Source organism: Cervus canadensis, chromosome 1, assembly GCF_019320065.1.
Source record: "Cervus canadensis isolate Bull #8, Minnesota chromosome 1, ASM1932006v1, whole genome shotgun sequence".
NCBI lineage: Eukaryota > Metazoa > Chordata > Mammalia > Artiodactyla > Cervidae > Cervus > Cervus canadensis.
Genome location: NC_057386.1, coordinates 41,438,001 through 41,463,503, shown reverse-complemented (window position 1 = coordinate 41,463,503; position 25,503 = coordinate 41,438,001). Strand labels below are relative to the sequence as shown.

Sequence of the window (25,503 nt, the reverse complement as noted above, 5' to 3'; positions counted from 1 at the left end):
AGGAAAAATATTCAGACTGGTTACATATGTGCTGATCATAAGAGATGGACTAACATAAGGGGAAAAAAAGATGAGTGATCAAAGACTGAGAAAAGATTTACCAAGCAAAAATAAAACAAAACTAGAGCAAACAAAGACAAAAAAAAAACCACTAAAAATAAAGAGGATTGCTACAGAATTGTAAAGTGAAAGAGGAGAGTGAAAAACTTAAAACTTAAATGTTGGCTTAAAACTCAACATTCAAAAAACTAAGATCATGACATCTGGTCCCATCACTTCATGGCAAATAGATCAGGAAACAATGGAAACAGTGAGAGACTTTATTTTCCTGGGCTCCAAAATCACTGCAGATAGTAACTGCAGCCATGAAATTAAAAGACGCTTGCTCCCTGGAAGAAAAGCTATGACCAACCTAGACAGCATATTAAAAAGCAGAAACATTACTTTAACAACAAAGGTCCATCTGGTCAAAACTATGGTTTTTCCAGTAGTCATGTATGGATGTGAGAGTTGGACTATAAAGAAAGCTGAGTGCCAAAGAATTCATGCTTTTGACTGTGGTGTTGGAGGAAGACTTGAGAGTCCCTTGGACTGCAAGGTGATCAAACCAGTCAATCCTAAAGGAAATCCGTCCTGATATTCATTGAAAGGACTGATGCTGAAGCTCCAATACTTTGGCTACCTGAAGCAAAGAATTGACTCACTGGAAAAGACCCTGATGCTGGGAAAGACTGAAGGCGGAAGGAGAAGGGGACAACAGAGGATGAGATCATTGGATATCATCACCGACTCAATGGACATGAATGTGAGCAAGCTCCTGGAGCTAGTGATTGTCAGGGAAGCCTGGCATGCTGCAGTCCACGGGGTTGCAAAAAGTCAGACATGACTGATCAACTGAACTGAAGATTCAAAATTTAAAAATTCAAGATTCAAATCACTTAGAGGATATCCTTTTAAAATCCCTATGTGCCTAATAACACACACACACAGAAAACTGACACATAATACAAGAAAGTTATAGAGTCCTTCTGCAAAAGAACTAACTAGTAAAGAACTGAGGCCTCCAGCCATCAGCTGTGTAAATGACCAGGTCAGAAGTAAATCTTCCAGGTCCAGTCAAGCTTTCAGATGACTGTAGTCCAGCAAAGAGCCTGACTACAACTTCATGAAAGACTGTGAGCCAGAAACATCTAGCTAAGCTGCTACTGGATTTCTAACACACAGAAATGTTATGAGATAATAAATGCTTGTGGTCCAAAGTTGCTACATTTGGGGGAATTTGTTACACAGCAATAAATAACTATTATAATGCTCAAATTCATAAAGCAAACTTCAAATCTGAAAGTACTGGTATCATACAAACCATATTTACTGGCCATAGGACATTAAGATAGAAATTAACAACCAGAAAAAAACTAGGAAATGTCAAGAAACACTATGGATGAGTAAGCTATAACTAAAACAGCATTTAATAAATAATTAATAATACATTTTATTTTTAATTTTAAATTGAGATATTTTCTAAAATTATTGCTCAAGGAACTCCAAACATTGATTTTTTTCTTTTAAATAGGCAAATGCCTAGGCTTCACTAGCCCAGTCTTAAAGGGAGATACTTCCCCTCCCTCAAGCAAATTTGGCCTGATTCTTATACTCAATTATTGGGAAGTAAATTACTTCTTTGATGTCTCGTGCTTTATCTTAAGATGTTAGTCTCTCAGCAGTGTCCAGCTCTTTGCGACCCCATGAACGGCAGCCTGCCAGGGTCCTCTGTCAATGGGATTGCCCAGGCCAGAAAAGAGATGAAAATTCTGCATTCTATTCCATAATATCCATATTTGTTAATTTTTAAAATTTTTTCCAAAAAAATTTAAGTAAAATTATCTTCCAAAAAGACTGCCCAAAATATGCTAAGAGTCAGAGCTTAGCACACTTATTTGGCCTTAGGTTACATATACCTAAGAATGCAGGTTACATATAGCACAGTATGCAACTTCCGCAGTTATACAGTACTGATTAACTCTCATATCTGAAACCTAAACATGAAAAAACCACTTCAAAAATCCCTATCAACCTCTACATAGAAAACCCTAAAGACTCTTCCAGAAAATTACTAGAGCTAATCAATGAATATAGTAAAGTTGCAGGATATAAAATTAACACACAGAAATCCCTTGCATTCCTATATACTAACAATGAAAAAACAGAAAGAGAAATTAAGGAAACAATACCATTCACCATTGCAACAAAAAGAATAAAATACTTAGGAGTGTATCTACCTAAAGAAACAAAAGACCTATACATAGAAAACTATAAAACACTGATGAAAGAAATCAAAGAGGACACAAACAGATGGAGAAACATACCGTGTTCAAGGATTGGAAGAATCAATATTGTCAAAATGGCTATTCTACCCAAAGCAATCTATAGATTCAATGCAATCCCTATCAAGCTACCAACGGTATTTTTCACAGAACTACACCAAAGAATTTCACAATTTGTATGGAAATACAAAAAACCTCGAATAGCCAAAGTAATCTTGAAAAAGAAGAATGGAACTGGAGGAATCAACCTGCCTGACTTCAGACTCTACTACAAAGCCACAGTCATCAAGACAGTGTGGTACTGGCACAAAGACAGAAATATAGACCAATGGAACAGAATAGAAAGCCCAGAGATAAATCCACGAACCTATGGACACCTTATCTTTGACAAAGGAGGCAAGGATATACAATGGAAAAAAGACAACCTCTTTAACAAGTGGTGCTGGGAAAACTGGTCAACCACTTGTAAAAGAATGAAACTAGAACACTTTCTAACACCATACACAAAAATAAACTCAAAATGGATTAAAGATCTAAATGTAAGACCAGAAACTATAAAACTCCTAGAGGAGAACATAGGCAAAACACTCTCCGACATAAATCACAGCAAGATCCTCTATGACCCACCTCCCAGAATATTGGAAATAAAAGCAAAACTAAACAAATGGGACCTAATGAAACTTAAAAGCTTTTGCACTACAAAGGAAACTATAAGCAAGGTGAAAAGACAGCCCTCAGATTGGGAGAAAATAATAGCAAATGAAGCAACAGACAATCCCTATCAAAATGAAATACAGGAAACTGGTAAAAACAAAATAGATTTTTAAAGTATGTGAATTATTTGGGAAATTGTTATTGACAAACCTGAAGTATGGACCATGTATTAAACAGGACAGTATTGTTATCGAAGTTAAATCTTCTGACTTCAATAATTGTACTACAGTTAAGCAAGAGAGGTTCTTACTTATTAAGACACTGAAGTATTTAGAAATAAAGGAACATGATGCCTACAACTTACTGTCAGATGCCACCTCTGATACAAAACAAAAAAGAATGTATGTGTGTATCTTTATATTACATACACACAAATACACAGACACATATGGACAGGAAGAGATAATAAATAATAAAACATACAGAGAGCAAAATATAAACAGCCAGTTGTTGTTGTTCAGTTGCTAAGTCATGTCTGACTGCAACCCCATGGACTGCAGCAAACCAGGCTTCCTATCCTTCACTATTTTCTGGAGTTTGCTCAAACTCACGTCCACTGACCCAGTGATGTTATCTAACCATCTCATCTGGGTAAAGACTATATGGGACTTTTTATACTACTGCTGCAACTTTTCTGTAAGTTTTAAATTATTCAAAATTCTAAAAGTGTATAGGTAACACTGGCAGTCCAAAAATTCCAATGTAATGCTTACGTACCAGAACAATTTGCCTCCAGGTCATCATTTTAGCTAGTATTTAAATTATATTCACTTGTAAAAATTATTTTCCTAATACAATTATTTTAAACCATCAACCAAATTTCTAAATCAACCTATTTTTCTAGTTATATCATGCATGCAGTTGGTGTTAAAAATGAAGACAGACATCCAAACAGAGTCCAAACAGGCACAGATAAATGTTTAAGATGTTTACCTCTGGTGGTCAAATTTTTAAAGAACATACTAACAAAACGTTAATGAGTTTGTTAACTCATTATGGATATGAGTTTGAGCAAGCTCCAGGAGTTGGTGATGGACAGGGAAGTCTGGCAAGCTATAGTCCATGGGGTCGCAAAGAGTCGGACACGACTGAGCAACTGAACTGATTAACAAAATATTCTTCTACAATTCAAAAATTATAAATTTTAATAAATTTTAAATTGTGGAAGTTAAGTCAGAACAGTCTGTGAAGAATCCAACCCAGGTTTCACCTCTTTCCTGAGGCTGAAAAAAGATTTTTTGAATGGCAACAATTCTATGTGTTGGTTATAATAGGACATTTAAAATAATCCTAAACTCATTCCAGAGAAGGAGAGGCTTTTCAAATAACAGAGTTTAAGAACCTGGCACTGTGCTGAGCTTACTACTTAGTTCAAACCAGAAGCCTGAGCTCTTTAGTCATGTACCAATGGCCATTTGTTACTACCAGGCTGAATGAAAGAGAATTTCATTCATAAAAATAGAAAGCAAAAGATCAAAATAAACTTGGAATCATTATGAAGAGGCAAAGAGGAGGGTCATTTTACTAGCTGTTATAATTCATCTGAGTTACCTAGGAGATAAAGGACTACTGATATGTAAGGACAGGGAGGACTCTGTCTGGAAGCCCAAGGATTCTCTGATATATCTCTTATACATGTGTAATAGTAAAAGTTAATGGAAAATACACACACACAAAGTAACATGTGAAGAATAGTGAGCAAGATTTGGGTTACTTCACCAGCTGAGGTCCTGTATGAGGGCAAAGGAAACATGGAAAGAGCAGTAGAAAAAAACTAGTTATAAAGAAGAATTTACAATCATTCAACTAGTTAACAAAAGCAAAGTCTACAGCAGTTACATATATATTCTTTTCTTACTACAGACGATTTTGCATGAATGTATAAACCACTTTCTTCTGTCTTCTTCTTCTCAATATGCTATACAAATTTTATTAGTAAAATTTAACTAGCTCAGTGGTAAAGAATCCACCTGCCAATGCAAGAGACGTGGGTTCAATCCCTAGATCAGGAAGATCTCCTGAAAAAGGAAATGGCAACCAACTCCAGTATTCCTGCCTGGGAAACCCCATGAACAGAGCCTGGCAGGCTGTACTCCATGCGGTCGCAGAAGAGTCGGACACGACTTAGAAACTAAACAACAGCAAATCACTTTACAATTTAGTCTTTCAATTCAGTTCAGTTGCTCAGTCATGTCTGACTCTGCGACCCCATAGACTGCAGCATGCCAGGCTTCCCTGTCCATTACCATTCCCAGAGCTTGCTCAAACTCATGTCCATCAAGTCGGTAATGCCATCCAAACATTTCATCCTGTCATCCCCTTCTCCTTCCGCCTTCAATCTTTCCCAGTATCAGGGTCTTTTCCAGTGAGTCAGTTCTTCGCATCAGGTGGCCAAAGTATTGGAGTTTCAGCTTCAGCATCAGTCCTTCCAATGAAAATACAGGACTGATTTCCTTTAGGATGGACTGGTTTGACCTTTCAGTCCAACTGACTCTCAAGAGCCTTCTTCAACACCACAGTTCAAAAGCATCAATTCTTCGATGTTCAGCTTTCTTTACAGTCCAACTCTCACATGCACACATGACTACTGGAAAAAACCATAGCTTTGACTAGACGAACCTTTGTTGGCAAAGTAATATCTCTGTTTTTTAACATGCTATCTAGGTTAGTCATAGCTTTTCTTCCAAGGAGCAAGCATCTTTTAATTTCATGGCTGCAGTTACCATCTGCAGTGATTTTGGAGCCCAAGAAAATAAAGTCTCTTACTGTTTCCACTGTTTCCCCATCTATTTGTCATGAACTGATGGGACCAGATGCCATGATCTTAGTTTTCTGAATGTTGAGTTTTAAGCCAGTTTTTTCACTCTCCTCTTTTCACTTTCATCAAGAGGCTCTTCAGTTCCTCTTCACTTTCTGCCATAAGGGTGGTGTCATCTACATATCTGAGGTTATTCATATTTCTCCCAGTAATCTTGATTCCAGCTTGTGCTTCATCCAGTCCAGCATTTTGCATGATGTAGTCTGCATGTAAGTTAAATAAGCAGGGTAACAATATACAGCCTTGATGTACTCCTTTCCCAATTTGGAACCAGCCCATTGTTCCATGTCTGGTTCTAACTGTTGATTCTTGACCTGCATAGAGATTTCTCAGGAGGCAGGTGGTCTGGTATTCCCATCTCTTTTTTTATTCCCATCTCTTGAAGAATTTTCTGCAGTTTGTTATGATCCACACAGTCAAAGGCATTGATATAGTCAATAAAGCAGAAGTAGATGTTTAGTCTTTATTTATTTAGTCTTTAGGTAGCATGATATTCAGATAGGACTACAAATCTGGGATATAATTAACATAGCCTAAATGTGGAATATGTGAATGTCACCCACAGATGGATACAACAAGTATTGGGATTTTGCTTCCCACTTTGGGAAGAAGGTAAGAACATCTTCATTTTTAAAAAGAAGACTTCCATCTTATTAGGCAAAAGCACAGAGTATTGTGTGCTTTTACAAGATCAAGTATCGGTATAAAGGCATATATGGCTGCTGAGTAGCCAAAGGAGCGGGCTGTGCCAACTGCTAAGTTACTGCCTCTCATGTTCACATATATCCTTCTGTACCTTTTTCTGATGGTGGAGCTACTGTGCAAACTACAGTTCTCCTTTGCTACCTGGCTTCTTATTAAGGCTCTGCCTAGCATACACTGAAGAAATCCTGTTAAGACTAGAGGAGGGACAAAGCTCTTGATTCTTCCCTTTGCAAAGTATCTATACCAACTTATTCTTGAGGAAAAACAACAAACTTGGAGGATTTACCATATCTGATTTCAAATTTACTATAAAGCTACAATAATCAAGACTGTAGATGGGCAAGACAATAGGCATACAGAATCACATCAACTACAAAAATTAACTAAAAGTGAGTCATAGATCTAAGCGTCAAACCTAAAATAAGAAGAAAACACAGGAGAAAAACCTTGGTGAACTTACATTAGACAAAGGTTTCTTAGATACACCATCAATAATATAATCCTTTTTTTTAATTTAGAAAAATTGATAATTTGGACTTTAGCAAAATTAAGAATACCTGCTTTCAAGACTGAAAAGGAAAAAAAGCAAAAAACAAAGCAAGTTCGGAAACTGGGAGAAATATTTGCAAACTACGTTATCTTGTAAAAGACTTACACTTAGTTTATATTACAAGCTCTAAAAACTCTGTAATTTAAAAGAAACAATTTTTAAAAACTGGGCAAAAGATCCAAATATACACTTCATCAAGGAAAATATTCAGTTGGTAAATAAGTGCATGAAAAGATGCTCGTTAGTCCTTAGGGAAATGCAAATCAAAACCAAAATGATACATCATTTCATACCCGCTGGATAAGTGTAATTAAAAATTTTTTTTAGTTAAAAAAAATGTCTTTAAGAAAACAAATGTTGGCAAGGATGTGGAACAATTGGAATCCTCATAGACTGCTATAAAATGACAATCACTTTGGGAAAGAAAAATTGGAAGCTTCTTAAAAAGTTAAATATGTGTGACTTCCCTCGTGATCCAGCAGTTAAAAATCCACCTACCAATGCAGGGGACACGGGTTCAATCCCTGGTCTGGGAAGATCCCACATACCTTGGAGCAACTAAGCCCATGTGTCACAACTACGAAGCCCAAGCTCTAAAGCCTGTCCTCCACAACAAGAGAAGCCGCCGCAGTCAGAAGCCAGCACACCACGAAGAAGAGTACACCCCCAACCCCCACCGGTTGCAACAAGAGAAAGCCCAGGGGCAGGAACCAGAGCAGTCAAAAACAAATTTTATAAATAATAATAAATTTTTAAAAATAAAAGTGAAATATATACCCATGATATGAGCCAGCCATTGTACTTCTCTGTATTTATTTACTCAAGACAGCCACACAAGTCACAGACAGGAATCTTCAGGACATCATTTGCATAACTAAAACTCAGAGCAACCCAAGTATCTACCAACAGGTGAATGAATGAATATTGAGAAAACAGCTCAGTAGCTGCCCAGAAATGGGGTGGAGGTAGGGAATGAATTATGGAGGTCAGAGGAAACTTTCGCAGGAGACATATACATTCATTATCCTGATTACGGAGCTGTCAACACAAGCTTATAAATATAGCAAAAGTCATCAAATTGTACATTTTTAATATATGAAGTTTATTTGTTTACTGTAGTAAGTTACTTTAATAAAGCTATAGAATTTCTATCATTCTAGAATAAAAAATAAATAAAAAAATTCCTAAAATAAAGTTCCTAAGAACAGGGAAAAAAAAAAGAGGCAGAAAAAAAAAAAGAGGCAGTTTTTGCATATTTATTCATAGTGGGTGTATATTTACTAATTTCACACCCAGCTGGGTGCCCTTTATTATTTCCTATAGTTTTATCCTTCCACTTGAGATGTTTCCCCTCTATGTAAAGAACCTTCTTTAGTAAGTCTTATAGAGCAGGTCTGCCGGTGGTTAATTCTCTCAGCTTTTGTCTAAAAATGTCTTTATTTCACCTTCATTTTTGATGGATATTTCTGCTGGGAATAGAATTTTAACTTGGCAGCTTTTTTGTTCAACAGAAAAAATGTCATTCCATAATTTTCCAGTTTCCTCGGTTGTGTTCAAAATTCAGCCATCATTTATATTAATTTCTTTAAAAGTAACATTATCTTATTTTTTTTCCATCTGGTTGCTTCTGAGAGTTTCTCTTTGTCTCTATAGTTTTCAACAGTTCAATTAAGATACATCTGAGTGTACTTTTCTTTGTATTTATCCCGCCTGGAGTTTGCTAAACTACTTAAATTGATGGGTTGATGTCCTTCATCAATTTTGGAAAATGCCTTACCATATCTCTTCAAATATCTGCTCCCACGCTAAGTCTCTACTTCTGGATTTCCAAACACGTTATTCAAGATTTCTTTTTTATTTTCTTTTCTGGGGGCTGCACCACACAGCATGTGGGATCTTAGTTCCCCAACCAGGAATCAAACCCTGCAGTTGAAAGAGTTTTAACTACTGGATCGCTAGGGAAGTCCCATACCTTATTCAAACTTTCACTACTACTGTTTTGTTCTGTCCCACTTTTTCCATTTTTTTTTCTTCCTGTGTTTCAAATTGGATACTTTCTATTGTCTTTATTCTTGTCTTTTATTGGTATAGCCTGCTATTAAATCCACCCAATGAATAATTAATTTCAGTTACTGTGGGCTTTTTGTCATGCTTTTTTTATTTTTAATGTGCCAGGCACTGTACTAAGTGCTGGGAACACAGCAGTGAAAAGACAGCCACAATCCCTGCTCTCACAGAACTTCAATGGTTTATATTCAGTTGACCTGTTTTCCCTCTTTTAGGTAAACGAAGAGTAAGGCAAGGCGTAGACTGAGAGCCTAGGGTTCTGCATCAAAGTTTACTCATTAACATATAAATGACAGACTTCAGCGACTGATTTATTTTTCATTCCCAAAATATCCATTTAATTCCTTTTCATGAATTCTAATTCTCTATAGATTCTCCACCTTTTCCTATATTTTCTTTAGCATATTACAGTTATTTTAAAGTCCCCATCTGATAATTTCAATTACCAGGCAGTGCCAGGCAGCTCAGTGGTAAAGAACCGGCCTGCCAACGCCAGAGATGCAAGGGATGCAAGTTCAATTCCTGGCTCCGGAAGACCCCCTGGAGAAGGAAATGGCAACACACTCCAGTATTCTTGCCTGGAGAATCCCATGGACAGAAGAGTCTGGCGGGCAACAGTCCAAGGGGTCACAAAGAGTTGGGACATGACTGAGTGACTAACATTTTCTTTCACTTTCTACTTCTGTCATTTATTTTTCTTCTTGATTATGGATCACAGTTTTCCACCTTTTCAAATTTTTAGAAACGGCTCATTGTACACTGGATACGGTAAATGAAAGAGCCTCAGAAACCCCAGAATATACTTTCCCAGTGAGCATTCTCCATCTACTCTATTACACAAAAGGGATGAGAGAGAACAACCATTACAATCTATTTCATGAACTGAAATGTGTCAGGACTATGCTGAAGTTTCGGCAAGACTCAGTTCACCTCTGGTTTATTCTTTTTCTTCAGTCTGTGTTCAGAATCAGCAAATGTTAGCAGTTCTCTTCTCACCTTACAAAGGGCTCTTCTATATCTGGAATTTTTTAATTAATTAATTTTAATTAATCTAGTCATCATTACTTCTACAGTCCTCCAATATTTTTTAAAATACAATTTTAAAAGTTCAGTTTTTTCTACTTGTTGCAGTGGTATAGATGACTGTACCATGACCTACTAAATACTACCCAGCTGCTGAAGTCTCCCTGCAATACCATAATAGTCATTCACAAGCCCAGCTATACATCAGAATAACGTGAGGAGAGTTTTTAAACTATAACTCACCGTCAATACCTCTAGAACTCATATATAATCAGCTGTTGTTGTCATTGTTGTTGTTCAGTTGCTAAGTTGTGTCCGACTCTTTGTGACCCCACAAACTGCAGCACACCAGGTCTCCCTTAGGTGTTCAGTGTGGTCAGGAAAGCTGTACTTTTAACAAGAGTCTTAGTGATCCCAGTAAAGCTGACATTTCTAAAAAAGCTAATGTGGGAGTTCCATGGTGGCCTAGTGGTAAGAATTCCAGACTTTCACTGCCATGGCCTGGGTTCAATGCTTGGTTGGGGAACTAAAATCCTGCAAGTTGCCCAACATGGCCAAAAAAATAAAAATAGAGAAACTAATGTGCCTGTTCCTCCTCTCCCCCATCCCCAGCAGAGTACTGATAAGGACATTTGACAAAGAACATAGACTACACATCACAGACAAACCAATTCATGAATATAAAAAGTTAAAAGTTCAGAATCACTAAAGACTTTGAAGATGTTAAAATAAATATGTAAAGGCTTCATATATTAAATATATTATAAATATATTTTATATATTTATATATTATAAATATATTATTAAATGTACTTAATGTGTTAAGCATATTAAATATATATAAAAATATATTAAGATCAAGATGATGAGAAGGAAAGACAAGCAAGAATCATTAGTCAAGAGTACATAGTATAACACCAACTGGGCTTCCCTGGTGGCTCAGTGGCAAAGAATCCACCTGCCAAAGCAGGAGACACGGGTTTGACCCCTGGGTCTGGAAGATCCCCTGGAGAAGGAAATGGCAACCCACTCCAGTATTCCTGCCTGGGAAATCCCCACAGTCCATGGGGTTGCAAAAGAGTCAGACATGACTGAGCGACTAAACAACAACAACATAATACCAAGAGGGGACTGAAAATAGAACTATACAATTCAATTTCACTTCTGTTTTAGCAGAAAACAATATTATTTTCAAATTTAAATAGAGCATTTTTGCCAGCCATCAGAACACCTAAAATACAGCATAAACCCCACCTACCTGCTTTATCTGAATTCAAGTCTATATGAATTAATCCAAGGGTAGAGATGAAAATTCTGCAATGTGACAAGGGGAGTGGTGTCAGTGAACCTTGAGAACTCATGAAAAATAAGGCATCAGACTAGGAATGAGAAGATGGTGCCTCAAAATGCAGGGATAGATAAAGATGAAAAGGTCATTTCAGGACCATGACCTTAATTTAATGTCAATACCCAAATAATTCTAGGACCGATTACTATGCAGATGACTTTTCAGCACTTAGGCAGCGTTTACTAATAATGAAATCTTACCTTCGTGAAGCAAGTTTACAGACTACCTTCACAGACATTACCTCAAATCTTTGGTTTGTAGAGCCCTATGAAAAAAGGCAGGTAGCACCATGTCTCCTCCCCAACCCTCACATTCACTCTTCAAAATACTCAGCTTGACTCTCACCCAGGTTAACTCATTCCTCAGCAATTAGGACTCAAACTCAAGTCTTCCCCACTGAATACTGTTTTTCTATCACACAGCTCTTAAAGTCAGCATGATTTAAGAATAAGTCATGCAGAAATGATAATTGGGATTGCTTCAAAATAATGAAGAGAAGCTGAGCAGGAAATGGGTAGGAGTATGGATGAAACAAAACTAAGTAGAAGCCAGGTAATGGGTACATGGGGCTTCATTTATAATCATCTATTTTTGTACATGTTTAAAACTTTGCATAAAAAAGCTTTTTTAAAAAAAATACACATGCACATGCATGCTCTTTGTTAGGTTAACTGTACCAGTAATCAGAAGAATACCAAAAATACAGAGCACCTGAAGCTCAGCATTTTTTAAGCCTTTTTTAAAGACTCAAATAACACCCTCAGATACAAAAATACTTAGAAAAAAAGATGACAAATGATATGCCTGAATACTGACCACCAACTGCACCAAGAGAAAAAAGCATCATGACAGTGAAATACTTAACGCTGTGTTCTATAAAAAAAAAAAAAAAAACTGATTAATATATTGCGGGGGGGACAACCCTGAGGAACACTTAGTATTTGTCTTCAAACATTTTTAAAGTAAAAAGACAAACACTCTGAAGCGTTACAGAGAAAACCATTAGGAACAGTGAATAGAAGACTTTAGGAGGCCAAACGTTTCTACTCTCCCCGCGCTTACTTGAGGCTCATGACTCATGTGCTCCTCACTAACAAACCTTGTCACCATCACCTACCAATTTTCTAGACACTTCCCCCATCATCAAAACACTCTTGACTCCTGGCTCAGTTTTTCCTCTACTTCACACATCGACCACCGTCCAGGTTAGTGTTGCTTGATAAAATATAGGACTCCCAATTAAACCTGAATTTTCAAAAAAACATGAGAAGTATTTTTAGTATATCCCATGGAATAATTGGGAAATATTTATACTAAATATTTATTGCTTATCTGAAATTCACATTTAACTGGGCATCCATTATTTCTATTTGCTATATCTGTGAACCCAAATCTAGGTGACTTCAATGTCAAGGTGGACCACCTATCTCAACATCCTCAACATTCCTTGATCTCTTCAATTCTAGTGACTATGACCATAACAAAGACACTGTCTCCAAATCCAGCTGAATCCTTAAAACTGCCCAGTACTGCTAAACGTCCTTAAACTGCACTCTCTCTCTCTCATTTACTCCAACAGCTATTATAAACCAAATCCATTGTTTCCTTCTCTGCCATCTCAGTCTCTAAATTCACCACCTGAATTTAGATTCCATTCTTCTTCTACCTCCTATGGTACTTCACTGTGAATTTCCCTTTATTATATTCTTCAACTGCTCCTACTAAAGCATAAGCCATTAGATGAAATTACATTCACCCAAAACCTTCAAACAAGGGTGGGCATTTTAGTAAGGCATGCAAGAACCTACATGATTGACAACTCAGTCTAGGCTTCACTTTCTGTCAAGTTCTCCCTGACTGCCCAGGCTAAATTAAGGGCTCCTCTTACCCACTCCCATTGTATCCTATGCATTCATCGTAACATTCACCAGAATTTTCTTTTCATCCTTCTCTCTTACTAGAATTTAAGGTGTGAGAGTTTACGGATGTGAGGGTTGGACTATAAAGAAAGCTGAGCACCGAAGAATTGATGCTTTTCAACTGTGGTGTTGGAGAAGACTCTTTAGAGTCCCTTGTATTGCAAGGAGATCAAACCAGTTAATCCTAAAGGAAACCAGTCCTGAATATTCATTGGCAGGACTGATGCTAAAGCTGAACCTCTAATACTTTGGCCACCTGATGCAAAGAACCGACTCACTGGAAAAGACCTTGATGCTGGCAAAGACTGAAGGCGGGAGGAGAAGGGGACGACAGAGGATGAGATGGTTGGATGGCATCACCAACTCAATGGACATGAGTTTGAGCAAGCTCTGGGAGTTGGTGATGGACAGGGAAGCCTGGCGTGCTGCAGTCCACGGGCTCGCAAAGAGTCAGACACGACTGAGCGACTGAACTGAACTGACAAAGACTGAACAGTCATCTGTCAGGGCTATTGCAGAAGTGGATTTAAATAATCTCAGATTCCTTCTAACTAACTATCTGTAACTAATCAATTAGTGACTGGAATTATTTTTTCAGTCAGAGGACTGGCTTTAAAAAAAAAAGAAACAGAAATCAATCCATTTTAAGAATTAGAAAAGTTTTAGACTTTTATCAGATTTAGTCAAATTATATTTTTCCTGTTTAACAGATAAATGAAATAGCTCAGAATTAAGATTTACATAATACAGCAAAGGTAGTTTGTGTCAGGGCAGAAACCAGAGCACAGGTCTTCACTGATCTTTGTTGCCAACATCTGACCAAAACAACACCTTCTCTCTCTCTCATTCCCTACTGCAAATTCAGTTATCAGAAGCCAAAAATTGGAACATAACAGGAAATACAAATGCTTCTTGTCTTTCCCCCCAGTCCATTACCCAAAAGAAAGATGATCTGCCTAGAGGATAAAGGCAAAACATCTTCCCAGCCCTGAGCTGGGATGGAAGTAAAAGGCACTGATAAAGATAAAAGATTTGGAAAGGTACTCCAAAAGACAAAATGAATGATTTGAAAGTTGTTGCTGGGGGTGAGGGGTTTCAAAAAAGCAAACAAAGGAAAGAAAGCAGATGGGCAAAGAGAAAGACAGACTCAGGAATCCAACAGAACAAGTCACTCAAATCCAACCAAAGGTTAAAAGGGTGCCTCAAATTTGATCAAATCCTTAATGGAATGTTCTTAAGAGTATGAAAACCAACTTTACACACTTAACTGTGAAATACCAGATAAAAGAATCAAAGAAAAACATACTCTCATATTTATAACTATACATTCCTGTTTGTATTCTCACAAATTCTACACTCTTACCTTCAGAATTCAACTCTCTTCACCTAAAAATCTGCAGTGAGTTATAAAATGTATATATATATACATTTTATATATATATATAAAATGTATATAAAACTAAAAATAAAAGGGGAACAATGTTACAACTTCCACTAACAGCCTGAGAAGTTTTGATAAGGTGAAAAGAATATAAACAATGAAATTAGTATACAATGCTTAAAAGGTATGTCTAATGCATGACCAATCGAAAAAAGATTTCCTTATGAACTCTCTTATGAACATAAAAGATTCTCTCTTAAGAACATAAAAGACAAAATGTAACATGTTATTTTTGAGTGAAGAAGCAGTAACTTTCCTCTCTTTACATATTTGTGCTATCTGTTCACAAAATTTAGACCTTTTTTGTAAAGCTCTATTTATTGAAAGTTACTGCTCTAAGGATTAAGACACCCACACTCTAGTTTAAACTCAATCACATGTCATATGATAATGAACAAGTTGCTTTGCTTCTCTAGCTTGTTTTTCCACGCATTATAGAAATAATAATAATCACCAAACTATAAAGAAAAGAGAAAAAATGCTGCACAGGATAATTATGATAATAGATTTTTATGATTATTTACAGCTTCCTTTCACATAAAAGATTCACACCAAGACACTAAACAAGACCATGATGCAAATAAATAAAGCCAGGTATTATCCCCAACTTACAGATGCAACCAGAAAACTCAAGTTCAGAGAAGCTGACTTGCCCAAGGTCACACTGAAAACTGTTCAGCATACTGTGTAGTACGAGAAAGAGCTCTTGACTGTCATCACAAATTTGAGACAGTAAGAGCGGTTTTCTCATGCCCAAATTACTAGGAGGACTATCCAAGGTAAGCTGTCAACAATTAGATGGAAAAGGGTTGCTTGAGGTTGTTATGACCCATAATTACCCACAAGGCCATCATCTGGATATAAAAGTATGATTGAAAATATTATTAAACAAAAGTCCTTTAAAGTAAATTTCTAAACGTACTGCTATTTAGTAAATATTCATGCCTCTTGCACTAGACACAACACCCTGCTTGGGGGATGTGAAGTGGAAGGGGCAAGGATATCACAAGAAAAAGTTTAAGTTCTCTGAAATTCAACAGGCTAAAACACTCCAAACTATAAAATATGAATAGGGGCAGGCAACAGCTTGTAGACTGTAGTGGCAACCCTAAGCCAAACCAAAAGAGTGCCAGGCTGTGGTTTAAAGAAAATATGCAATCTGGAAGTCTGCACCTCAAGTTATTGCTACTGCAAAGTAATTAGTACCATTTATAGCAAAAATATGTAAAGTTTAGAGGATAATTCCAATTCTTCATTATAACAGGATGGCATTCCATATTAGCTTGGGGCTTTCTTGTCTTAACAGAAGCCCTTTTGATGATATAGTCAATGGTTCAAAAGCCACTCTCAGAAAACCAAAGAATATAACTATATATCTCAGCCATAAAACATCTGAAGTGGTCAAATCTGCCCATCGACTGCAGGTACCTGAAGACAGTTTACTGGAGGCACTATCAATTCCAGTTATTTATATTCTACAATGTTAAAATTTTCTTCAGCACAACCTCTGAGTGTGCTCTGTTTACTGAAGGCTCTACCACACAGCATGAAACAGAAATTTTACTGCTGAAACCTTAAACTTCATTCAGTCATCACAACGTAAAAACACTTTAACTTTTCTATTCTTCAAGGTCAAAACAAACTTTGTCTCATCTTTCCCTCTCCACCCCCAAGAAAATGGGGTATTCTAAAAGATGTCAGACGGAATAAGCCAGTACTTTTTATAAATTCAAGTCAATCCTCAGCAAAGAAAGAGCTTAAGATGCCTATATTCTACTTCAGTATTGATTCTAAGCCTTTTAACAGTCTAAGCTGACCACAAACCTCCTCTTCTACTTCTTCTATAGAACATTCTTCTCTTTAAACTTCCTTTAAAAGAGCCTTCCTATCTCTCCCCATCCACTGTGTTATATACACACAGATACACACTAAACCCCCAATGGCGAGCAGACTGAGAGCTAGGGAACACATGTGCAAAGCACACGTTTTTAGTTAACGCAAGGCTCACCCTGCAAAGTATGCTGCTATAATGCAACAACACAGAGTCTACACAGGACCTCGTAACACCAAATTTGAAAATAAAACAAAAATGCCCCGCAACAGTCTGAGTAAAGAATAAAGATGCAAAAATAAGGCATGCTTACCGTTGTATCTCTAACCTTTGCTTTAAGGACAAAATTCTCCATGCTAAACACATTCAAAAAAAAACAAAAGCAGCAGATTTAAGACTCTTAACTTCCTATTGGCCAAAAGTGTCAAATAAAAAGTGTAGCAATATTTAAAATCTAATAAAGCAATATTAAATCTAATATAACAAGCCACACAACACCTTATGACATTTTTCTATTACACTTTCCAAACTTGAACAGCCATCTATTATGTATGCCACAAATAGATGATAAAGCAAGAAAAGAGATTACTGTCATTCATGGTAGGTCACCCAAGGACCCTCTCAGTACGCTAAGCATTTGTCAACGAACGCTAAACTGAGGTATCTATTGGACAAGGTACATAAGGGGGAACATCCAGAGACTAGTCAACCTCCTTTATTTGGTAAATATACAATCATCAGTCAGCTATACAGAAAATGTATAAATTTTACATTTGAATGATCTTAGTCTTTTCAAAGCATTTCACATTCATTACCCTATCAGTTCAGTTCAACTCAGTCACTCAGTCGTGTCCAGCTCTTTGCGATCCCATGGACTGCAGCATGCCAGGCCTCCCTATTCATCACCAGCTCCCAGAGCTTGCTCAAACTCATGTCCATCGAGTTGGTGATGATATACAACCATCTCATCCTCTGTCGACCCATTCTCCTCCCACCTTCAATCTTTCCCAGCATCAGGGTCTTTTCAAATGAGTCAGTTCTTCACATCAGGTGGCCAAAGTATTGGAGTTTCAGCTTTAGCATCAGTCCTTCCAATGAATATTCAGGACTGATTTCCTTTAGGATTAACTGGTTTGATCTCCTTGCAGTCCAAGGGACTCTCAAGAGTCTTCTCCAACACCACAGCTCAAAAGCATCAATTCTTCAGCGCTCAGCTTTCTTTATGGTCCAACTCTCACATCCATACATGACTACTAGGAAAACCATAGCTTTGACTAGACGAACCTTTGTCAGCAAAGTAATGTCTCTGCTTTCTAATATGCTGTCTAGGTTGGTCATAGTTTTTCTACCAAGGAGCAAATGTCTTTTAATTTATCGTATAGATCACTGCAAAAAAATTTCCTTATGCAGACTTGCCACTAAAAGTAGTGACAAATTCAAGATCACAAAGGTAGTCAATCAGATCTGAAACTTGATTCAAAAATGTTGGAGGAAATATAAATAGGTACAAGTTCCTCCTTAAAGCTTTCTTTTGTTAAAAACCTATTCCTAGTTAAACTATCACTTATAAGATGGAGGCCACCATAAACACTAAATTATTAATAAAATTCAGTTATTTACATTTAAAATAAAGCCAAAATTACCACTCCTGTTAGCCAGTCTACCTTTGAATCAAGAATCATATGAAAAACATTCCATCAATGACTCAATGTGTGCTTATAACTCTGCTGGGCCCTAGGGTGACTATTAGTAGAATTCTCAGAGAGTTCTTGCTTTTCAGAAAGTTTACACTCCATTTGATAAAAAAGATAAGAGAAAAGAAAATAATGCTAAGCTATGTTCAATCAACCCTTCCAAGGGGCGACACCTTGGTGTTTCTGTAGAACCTGAGGTGACCAGCACATGAAGTAGTGAGGATGCAGTGAGTTCAGTCTATAAAGACTTCATGGGAAAAATGAAGCTTGAGCTGCCCATTTAAGTGTGGACAGGAATTAGAAAAAGATGAAAGAGGAATTAAAGCATTTAGGCAGGGGCTGGTATAAACAGAGGCAGACAAGCAGGAATAAGCCTGACATACACAGAAGCGACTGAGCCAGCTTGCCTGCAACATGGGTGCACACTGAGACATGATGAGAAAACGTTAGGTAAATCACACGGGGTCAGCGCCGCACGGACCACTGTGACACACGGAGATGCTGTTAAAAGCATTAAGACCATCAAATATTGAAACTACACAGAAATCTTACAGATTTTTCTAGTCAATTCCAACAAAAAAGGAAATACAGGACCCACAGAGATCTAATGGCTAACATGAGGACTGAGACTGTAAAGAGCAGGACAGAACTCACACCATCATTCAGGAATCGCAGTTCAATGGTGGGCAGCACGGTATGACGAAAAATGCACATCTGTCCAAGGGGTGAAGGATGCGCAAGCGTCATAACAAGACAGCACTGTGTCTTGGGAATTCAAGGAGACTGGTTTCCAGGGGTAATGGACCACCACAGTGGCATCACAGCTGATCAAAAAACCACTGTTTTGCCAGAAGGCATCACTTTCAAGAAAGCACCAATCCAGAAGGAAAGCAAGAGGCAAGAGCTAGTTTTTTCAGAGTTAGAGGACATAGGTTGATAAATGAGGCAACAGGTATCTGGCAACAAAAGGAATAAAAAGACTGATCTATACAGAGAAAGCTACAAGACCAAGCAAATGTTTAAGAGAAAAGAAATCTTAGTAAGTTTGAAGGTGAAAAGGAAGGAGCTCATATAAAGAAAAATTCAATTAGATGCTAGCTAAAGGTGGGAAGAGTGAGGGAGCACAGAGAACTAATTGAGGACCAGTTGGAAATCATTTTTAAAAGATGAGTTCCAGAATAAATAAGCAATTTTTTCTCACTCACCATACCCCTTGCCAAAAGAATATTCATTTTCAATTACTTACAAGGCCTTACAACAATGGCAGACCAGGCTTTAAGAACAAGGCTAAGGAGTTTTGGGGTTTTTTTCCTTAAATCCAAAGCAACTTCAAAGTTTTACAAATCTATCTGGCCAATTAACATGTAGCTTGTTACTTCAAAGACGCTGGCCAATCATTTTATAACATAAGTTTTATACCACCTATTCAAAGAACATTCCGATTAGCATTCAATTTACAACTACCACTAAGCTAGTATTAAAAATTTAAAAATCCGAGTTTACTCTCTAATATGTTCTTTACAATGTTATTTTTTGGCTTTTTATATATAGCTTTTACTTGATCAGATGTGGAAAACATATATTTACAACAAATCATTTGATGGTATCTTTCTCAACTTCTTAAAACAAAAACTTTCATATAACCAGTTTTTCTATACTCCCTTTCAGGAACAAAGTCCTACAGAAATTGATTGGGCATATGAGCTAGGTAAGGCAGGTAAGAAGGTTCTCTCTAATTTAAGTAACCTGACTGATAAGCCACAAATTAAAGCTACACACCCACACCTAAAATTTGCTAATTTCAGTTTAGAAACTTACTATTTAGCACCATACAGGCAGGTTAAGGAGCAGCAGAAGATATAACTTACACATTCAACTTTCTGGCTGTCCACCTTCACAAGTTCCATCCCTAATCGAAGAAGTACTTAGTTTTTAAATTGCTAGGAATTGCTCAGTTGCCATAAATACTAGGTTTAGGTGCAATGCCAGCAGGTTACAGGAATGTTATTTTACCCACTTGGAAACAAGGACTTGAGCTCACAATGTCAAGATGGAACACTACCACTGTTTAATCTGGGTCTACTGCACCAAGCTGCTGAGCAATACCCATCAGAGTACAATAGGTAATCAGCAGTGGCTAGTAAGGCATTTCTGCTTTTATCACCACAAATATTAGAAGTTCAACTAAAACATCAATTCAGTCATAAATAGAGTTGCCATCTTTAGACATGCACATGCTCTCTGGTTCAACATAAGTCTTAGCTGTAATAAAAAGCAGCAGCTTGACTCCCCCTGGACCCAGTGAAACAAAGTACAGACGATATATTCAAAATTTAAAACTTTTAGACATAGTTGAAATATTGAAGACTCTCAAATATCTCTCACTACATGTAGGTTGTTTTCCCCCCTCAATAAAAATGTAAACTCTTCCCTGCTAACTATACTTTTGGATTATTAAAACAAATCCTATGACATACTTACCAGAAAAAAATATTCCTCATTGTCCAGGATTCAATACTTTTAATACTGAGGCTCTTATTATCAGGTCTGCTATGTGACCTTGAAAAGTCACTTAACCACTCTGAGCCTCAGTTTTTCCCACTTTCCAAACTCAAAGTAAACTCTAAATTAAACATTTATTAATTCCATAATAAGTTACTGTCTACAAGTGCCTTACGTTAAACACCGAAACCTTTATACTTTTACATCCCAAAGTCAGTGGGCTTTAACCCTGTAAGAGAAAAATGTGAGGAATAATTTGTCCTATGGATCTTTCTCTTTAATAACAATATAAAAGTATAGTTTTTTAAGGCTTGTTTAAAGTTCTTATGTCCTTAATTGTTAACAGATGGTGTGAGTTTGATTCCACAATATTCATAACAAAGCAAACAGCCAAGTATAAGGTCTTTCAACACTGGGGACAAAAAGAAGGAAACATTTACTTGCATTACTGGGCATATAATCAAAATCATTCTTCTTTTAAAATTTAGAAAACTATCTTTTCAATATGTGACAGATAAACCTAGAGATCAACAGGTAAGAAGCAAAGAAATAAAGTTTAAAAATTGGAAAAAAAACTTCTACTTTAAAAAAAATTGGGAGGGAGGGGACATGGGTGTATCTATGGCTGATTCTTGCTGATGTATGATAGAAAACCACAAAATTCTATAAAGCAATTATCCTTCAATTAAAAAATTTTTTTAAAATTGGAAACAATAGTTGTGGTGTGAATCCATCAAATTCCTGCATCCAGATTCAAGTATCCACACAGTCCACCTTTGCGAACTGTGTGCCTTTTAAATCCTTTTTTTAAATTACAGAGAAAGTCTTTTCTATCAAGTTTTACACGTAAGGCTCTATCAATAATACAATCCAATATATGTGGTCACCTTTCACTTCCTCAAATAGATTAGCAGTACAGTGGTTTAGATACTTTTTGGTCTGGAAGCATTAAGGATGGGTGAAAGAACTTCAAGTTTCTGACAGCTTTGTAATTCTCTTTTATTTAAGTAGTTTCTTCTCAAATTTCTTCTCAATTCCTCTGCCTATTCCCAAGTATCTTGCAGATAGGTCAGAAACTGTTTATGGATCCATTCAGCTCCCAAAATCAGTTTCATGATTATATCCAGTAAACAAAATAGACTGATTCAATCTCAAGCAGTTCCTCATCACAGGAAGTTCATCCTAGAATTGCAGCTACAAAAAGCATTCTCCCAAGCAATCCCCAACTACTTAACAGCAACACAAAGTTAAACTAAATCCTACTGACAAAAGGCTCCGGGTGCATTCATTCTGATCAGCCCCAGGAGTCTGTGGTTCAGACAATAAAAAGGCACCTCCTCAAGCTAGGTAACTTTTCTCCTCCATATCAAATATTCTCAATGTATGTTCTCTTGTCAACTAAGAGGTGAGAGTTTAAAAAAGAAAAAACAGCAAAACACTAGCAGAATTAACGGCTTCAGGACCACTTCCCAGCTGTCTTTGCTCTCTGTTGTCAGTGGTTCTGATGCAGTTTCCCACTTTCCTTTCACTCTGCTCCCCTTAATCCTCAAGATTCCCACTCCAGAAAGCAATATTCACATTCTCAGACCGCTGAGCAAAACATAAAAGGGGAAACTGCAACTACCAAGGAATGGGGGGGTGGGGGGGGAGGAAAAATATTTCATAAGCAGGAGGGAACCAGAACCATGGTTCCCACTGCAAAGAGCAATGTAAAAGCCTGTCTGGTCTTATCAGGCTATGGGGGGTCCGGGGTGGGGGGTGGGAGGTGGGGCATCAAAAAGATGTGCAGTGTGTGTGCACTTGGAGCTCTGCGGGCGGGCTGAGACGATGGAGCAGAAAGTAAGAAAACCTGTGTTTCCCTGCTTTCTTCTACTCTTCCCCCTCAGAGAGAGGAAGCAGAAGAAACTGGGGGAGGGGCGGGATGTTATCTTTCTCCTATTCGGGGTACACAAGAAGGGCCTTGGGGTTCGTTCAGTTATTCACTCCCGTTTAGGAGGTCCACTGAGGGAAGAGGAAACCACTAAATGTTACCCACCTCCGTTCACAAATAAAAAAGTAAGGGGGGGAGATGATTAAATCCAGATGGAGAGCCCCTGAAAGCGCCCCCAGGTCACTCATCCCTATTAGCAAGCGGAAGGGCTGGGATAAAGGGGATGGAGGGTCGGAGGGGTGGTCAGGAAAAAGGCCCCACCCCCCGACTGAGGAGGGAGAGGGGAGCCCGAGACACCAGCCGTCCCCTCCTAGCCCGCACCTCCCCCCTAGGCCACCCCCACTTATCCCCCCAAGCCTTTCCTCCAGAGCCCGAGGCAGCTGCGGGGGAGGCGGCCGCTCCTTCCTCCCCTCACCCACTCTGTCCCCACCCCCACTCCGCTCCCACCTCCCGCCCGCCCCGGGCCCGTTACCTGCTCGTCGAAGCGGCTGACCACGGCCTGGACCCATTCCACCGGCCTGTGCGCGGCCATGTCCTCCCCGCAGCCGGGGGGCGGCGAAGGGACCGGGCGGCCGGCGCCCAGGGCCGGGAAGAGGGCGGGGAGCGGGGGCTGAGGTGAAGGAAGAGGCGAGGAGAGGGTCTGAGGAGTGCAGGCTCCGATCGTTCCCACGGGGGTGGGGATGGGTGGCCTGTGCCCGGTCGGGAGGGGGAGAGGGGAAGGGGGCGTTGGCGAGGAGGCTGGGGGAAGGGGGGCGGGGGAGGGGGGCCCGGGGAGGGGAGGGGGCCTCCTGGTCGCTCTCCCCACTAGCGCCGTCTCCCCACAGCCATCACAGTCCGAGACGCCGCCATGACACCCCACCGGAAGTGGGATCCTTTCCACGGCCCGGGGAGAGGGAGAGCGAGCGAGCTCGAAATTGAGAGCACGGCTGGGAAAGGGGAGGGGGAAGCGAGAGGGAAGGGGGCCTGCGGCGCATGCGCCCGCGCCGGCCGGTTTCATTAATGAAAAAGCGAGTCCTCCTGGAGGTGACGTCACCTAACTCCTGCGGGCCCGGAGGCGCGCGTCCCTCATCGCCGCCGGGCTCACCTCGGCTCGGGCTCTAGTTGCAGCCGGCCGGAGTCCGAGCCCACCCGGGAGCATCCGCTCCCATCTCACCACCGCCTTCAGCTCTCGGTCCCCCGCCGGCCTCCGGGTTTGGATTGCTCCCGGATTGGAAGTTAGGGCGCCCTGGGGCTAGCATTTCTCCCTGCACGCAGATCTTTGCCGCTGATTTCTGGGGAGCTGTGCTTTGCCTTAAGTTCTCGCAAAAAATAAGGCACATAACCTTAGGTTTCCAGGTCCTCCGTAGCTAGTATAGCCTGCTGAGTAACAGGAAAAATTAAGGCCAAGGGAGGTTAGGTGGTTTTTTTTTTTTGTTTTTTTTTTAAACGTCCTCTTAAATCCCAGTGGTAGACCCAGTGGCAGTCAAAGTACTCAGATTCCGGAATCCCAGTCCACACTTCCTCTGCCGAACTGATGGGCACCCAAGTTAAAACTTTTGCGCATTTGATAATAGAAAGATTTAGTTTTCCACTATCCTCAAAAAAACCTTTAAGGGCTTGGCATACATTATTAATTGAACACATTCATCATCTCATTTAACTCTTTCAACGAGCCTTTCCAATAGCTCTCATAACTCTCATGTAATGAGGCTGGGTCGCAAGAGGTTGGCAATATGTCTTAAATCATAGAGTTGGTTGGTGGGTGGCAGTCAGAATGCAAACCCAGGTGCTTTGACCCCAAAGACAATAGAGACAGATTGTGGCTCTGCTAAAACAGAGGCCTTCCCAGTGCCCCCAGTACCAGAGTTGAAATGATTTCGTGTGGAATTGGGTCATGACAGTTTTCCAGTTAGATGATTACATCCAAAACGATGGATGATCTATCCATATCTGACATGAACTTCGGAGTGAGTTATTTTTAAATTCATCTTCCTAAATTAGCCTAAATAACTTAGGCTAATGTTAAAGTGAGTTTACACATTCTGGAGCACATCCTGATTAAGAGCCAGTGAGGCCACACAGCAGGATACTAACTGGATGACAAGGAAGAGTGAAACCAGAATTTTACTTTTACCATAGAAAACCCACAAAGCCAATAGCAGGTATACAGAAAGATACATCTGTGAGAGAAGTTTCCAATCTCTGCCTGCTGGTGACTGTCCAAAATACATATTAAGTTAATTAATGTTTCATTCCAATAGAACAAGAGGGCAGGGTCTGGATGGTTCTTTGGTCCTTTCTTTAAGGATACAGCATGAATACTGACTATTTTAGATGATGTCAGAAATGATGCTGACAGTGTGGACGAAAACGATGAATATTAACAATGTCCATCTATGACTTCCCCAATTAGGACCTTAGAGAAAGCTCTCACTTATACTCCCAAGAACTATCCCAGTGCCTGCACATTAGTGCCAAACTTCCAGACCCACAATCTATTTTTCCTTCTCATTTGTTGTTGTGTTTAGTCACTAAGTCATGTCTGACTCTTGCCACCCCATGAGCTGTATGTAGCCCACCAGGCTTTTCTGACTATGAAATTTTCCCGGCAAGAATTCTGGAGTGGGTTGCCATTTCTTTCTCCAGGGGATCTTCCCG

The 25,503-nt window shown here is 38.9% G+C and overlaps 1 protein-coding gene across 4 annotated transcripts in view; it reads right to left on the bottom strand.

The window, feature by feature from the left end:
• NF1 (neurofibromin 1) overlaps positions 1 to 23,778 on the bottom strand; it is a 239,987-nt gene extending 216,209 nt beyond the window's left edge. For 2 of the 4 annotated variants that reach the window (XM_043480302.1, XM_043480281.1), the window contains exon 1: positions 23,339 to 23,778. In XM_043480302.1, coding sequence (XP_043336237.1) covers positions 23,339 to 23,398 — 60 coding nt within the window. In that variant the 5' untranslated portion in view covers positions 23,399 to 23,778. The remainder of the gene's footprint in view (positions 1 to 23,338) is intronic. The other 2 variants (XM_043480273.1, XM_043480292.1) reach the window with 1 other exon arrangement.
• Positions 23,779 to 25,503: the final 1,725 nt, after the last annotated feature.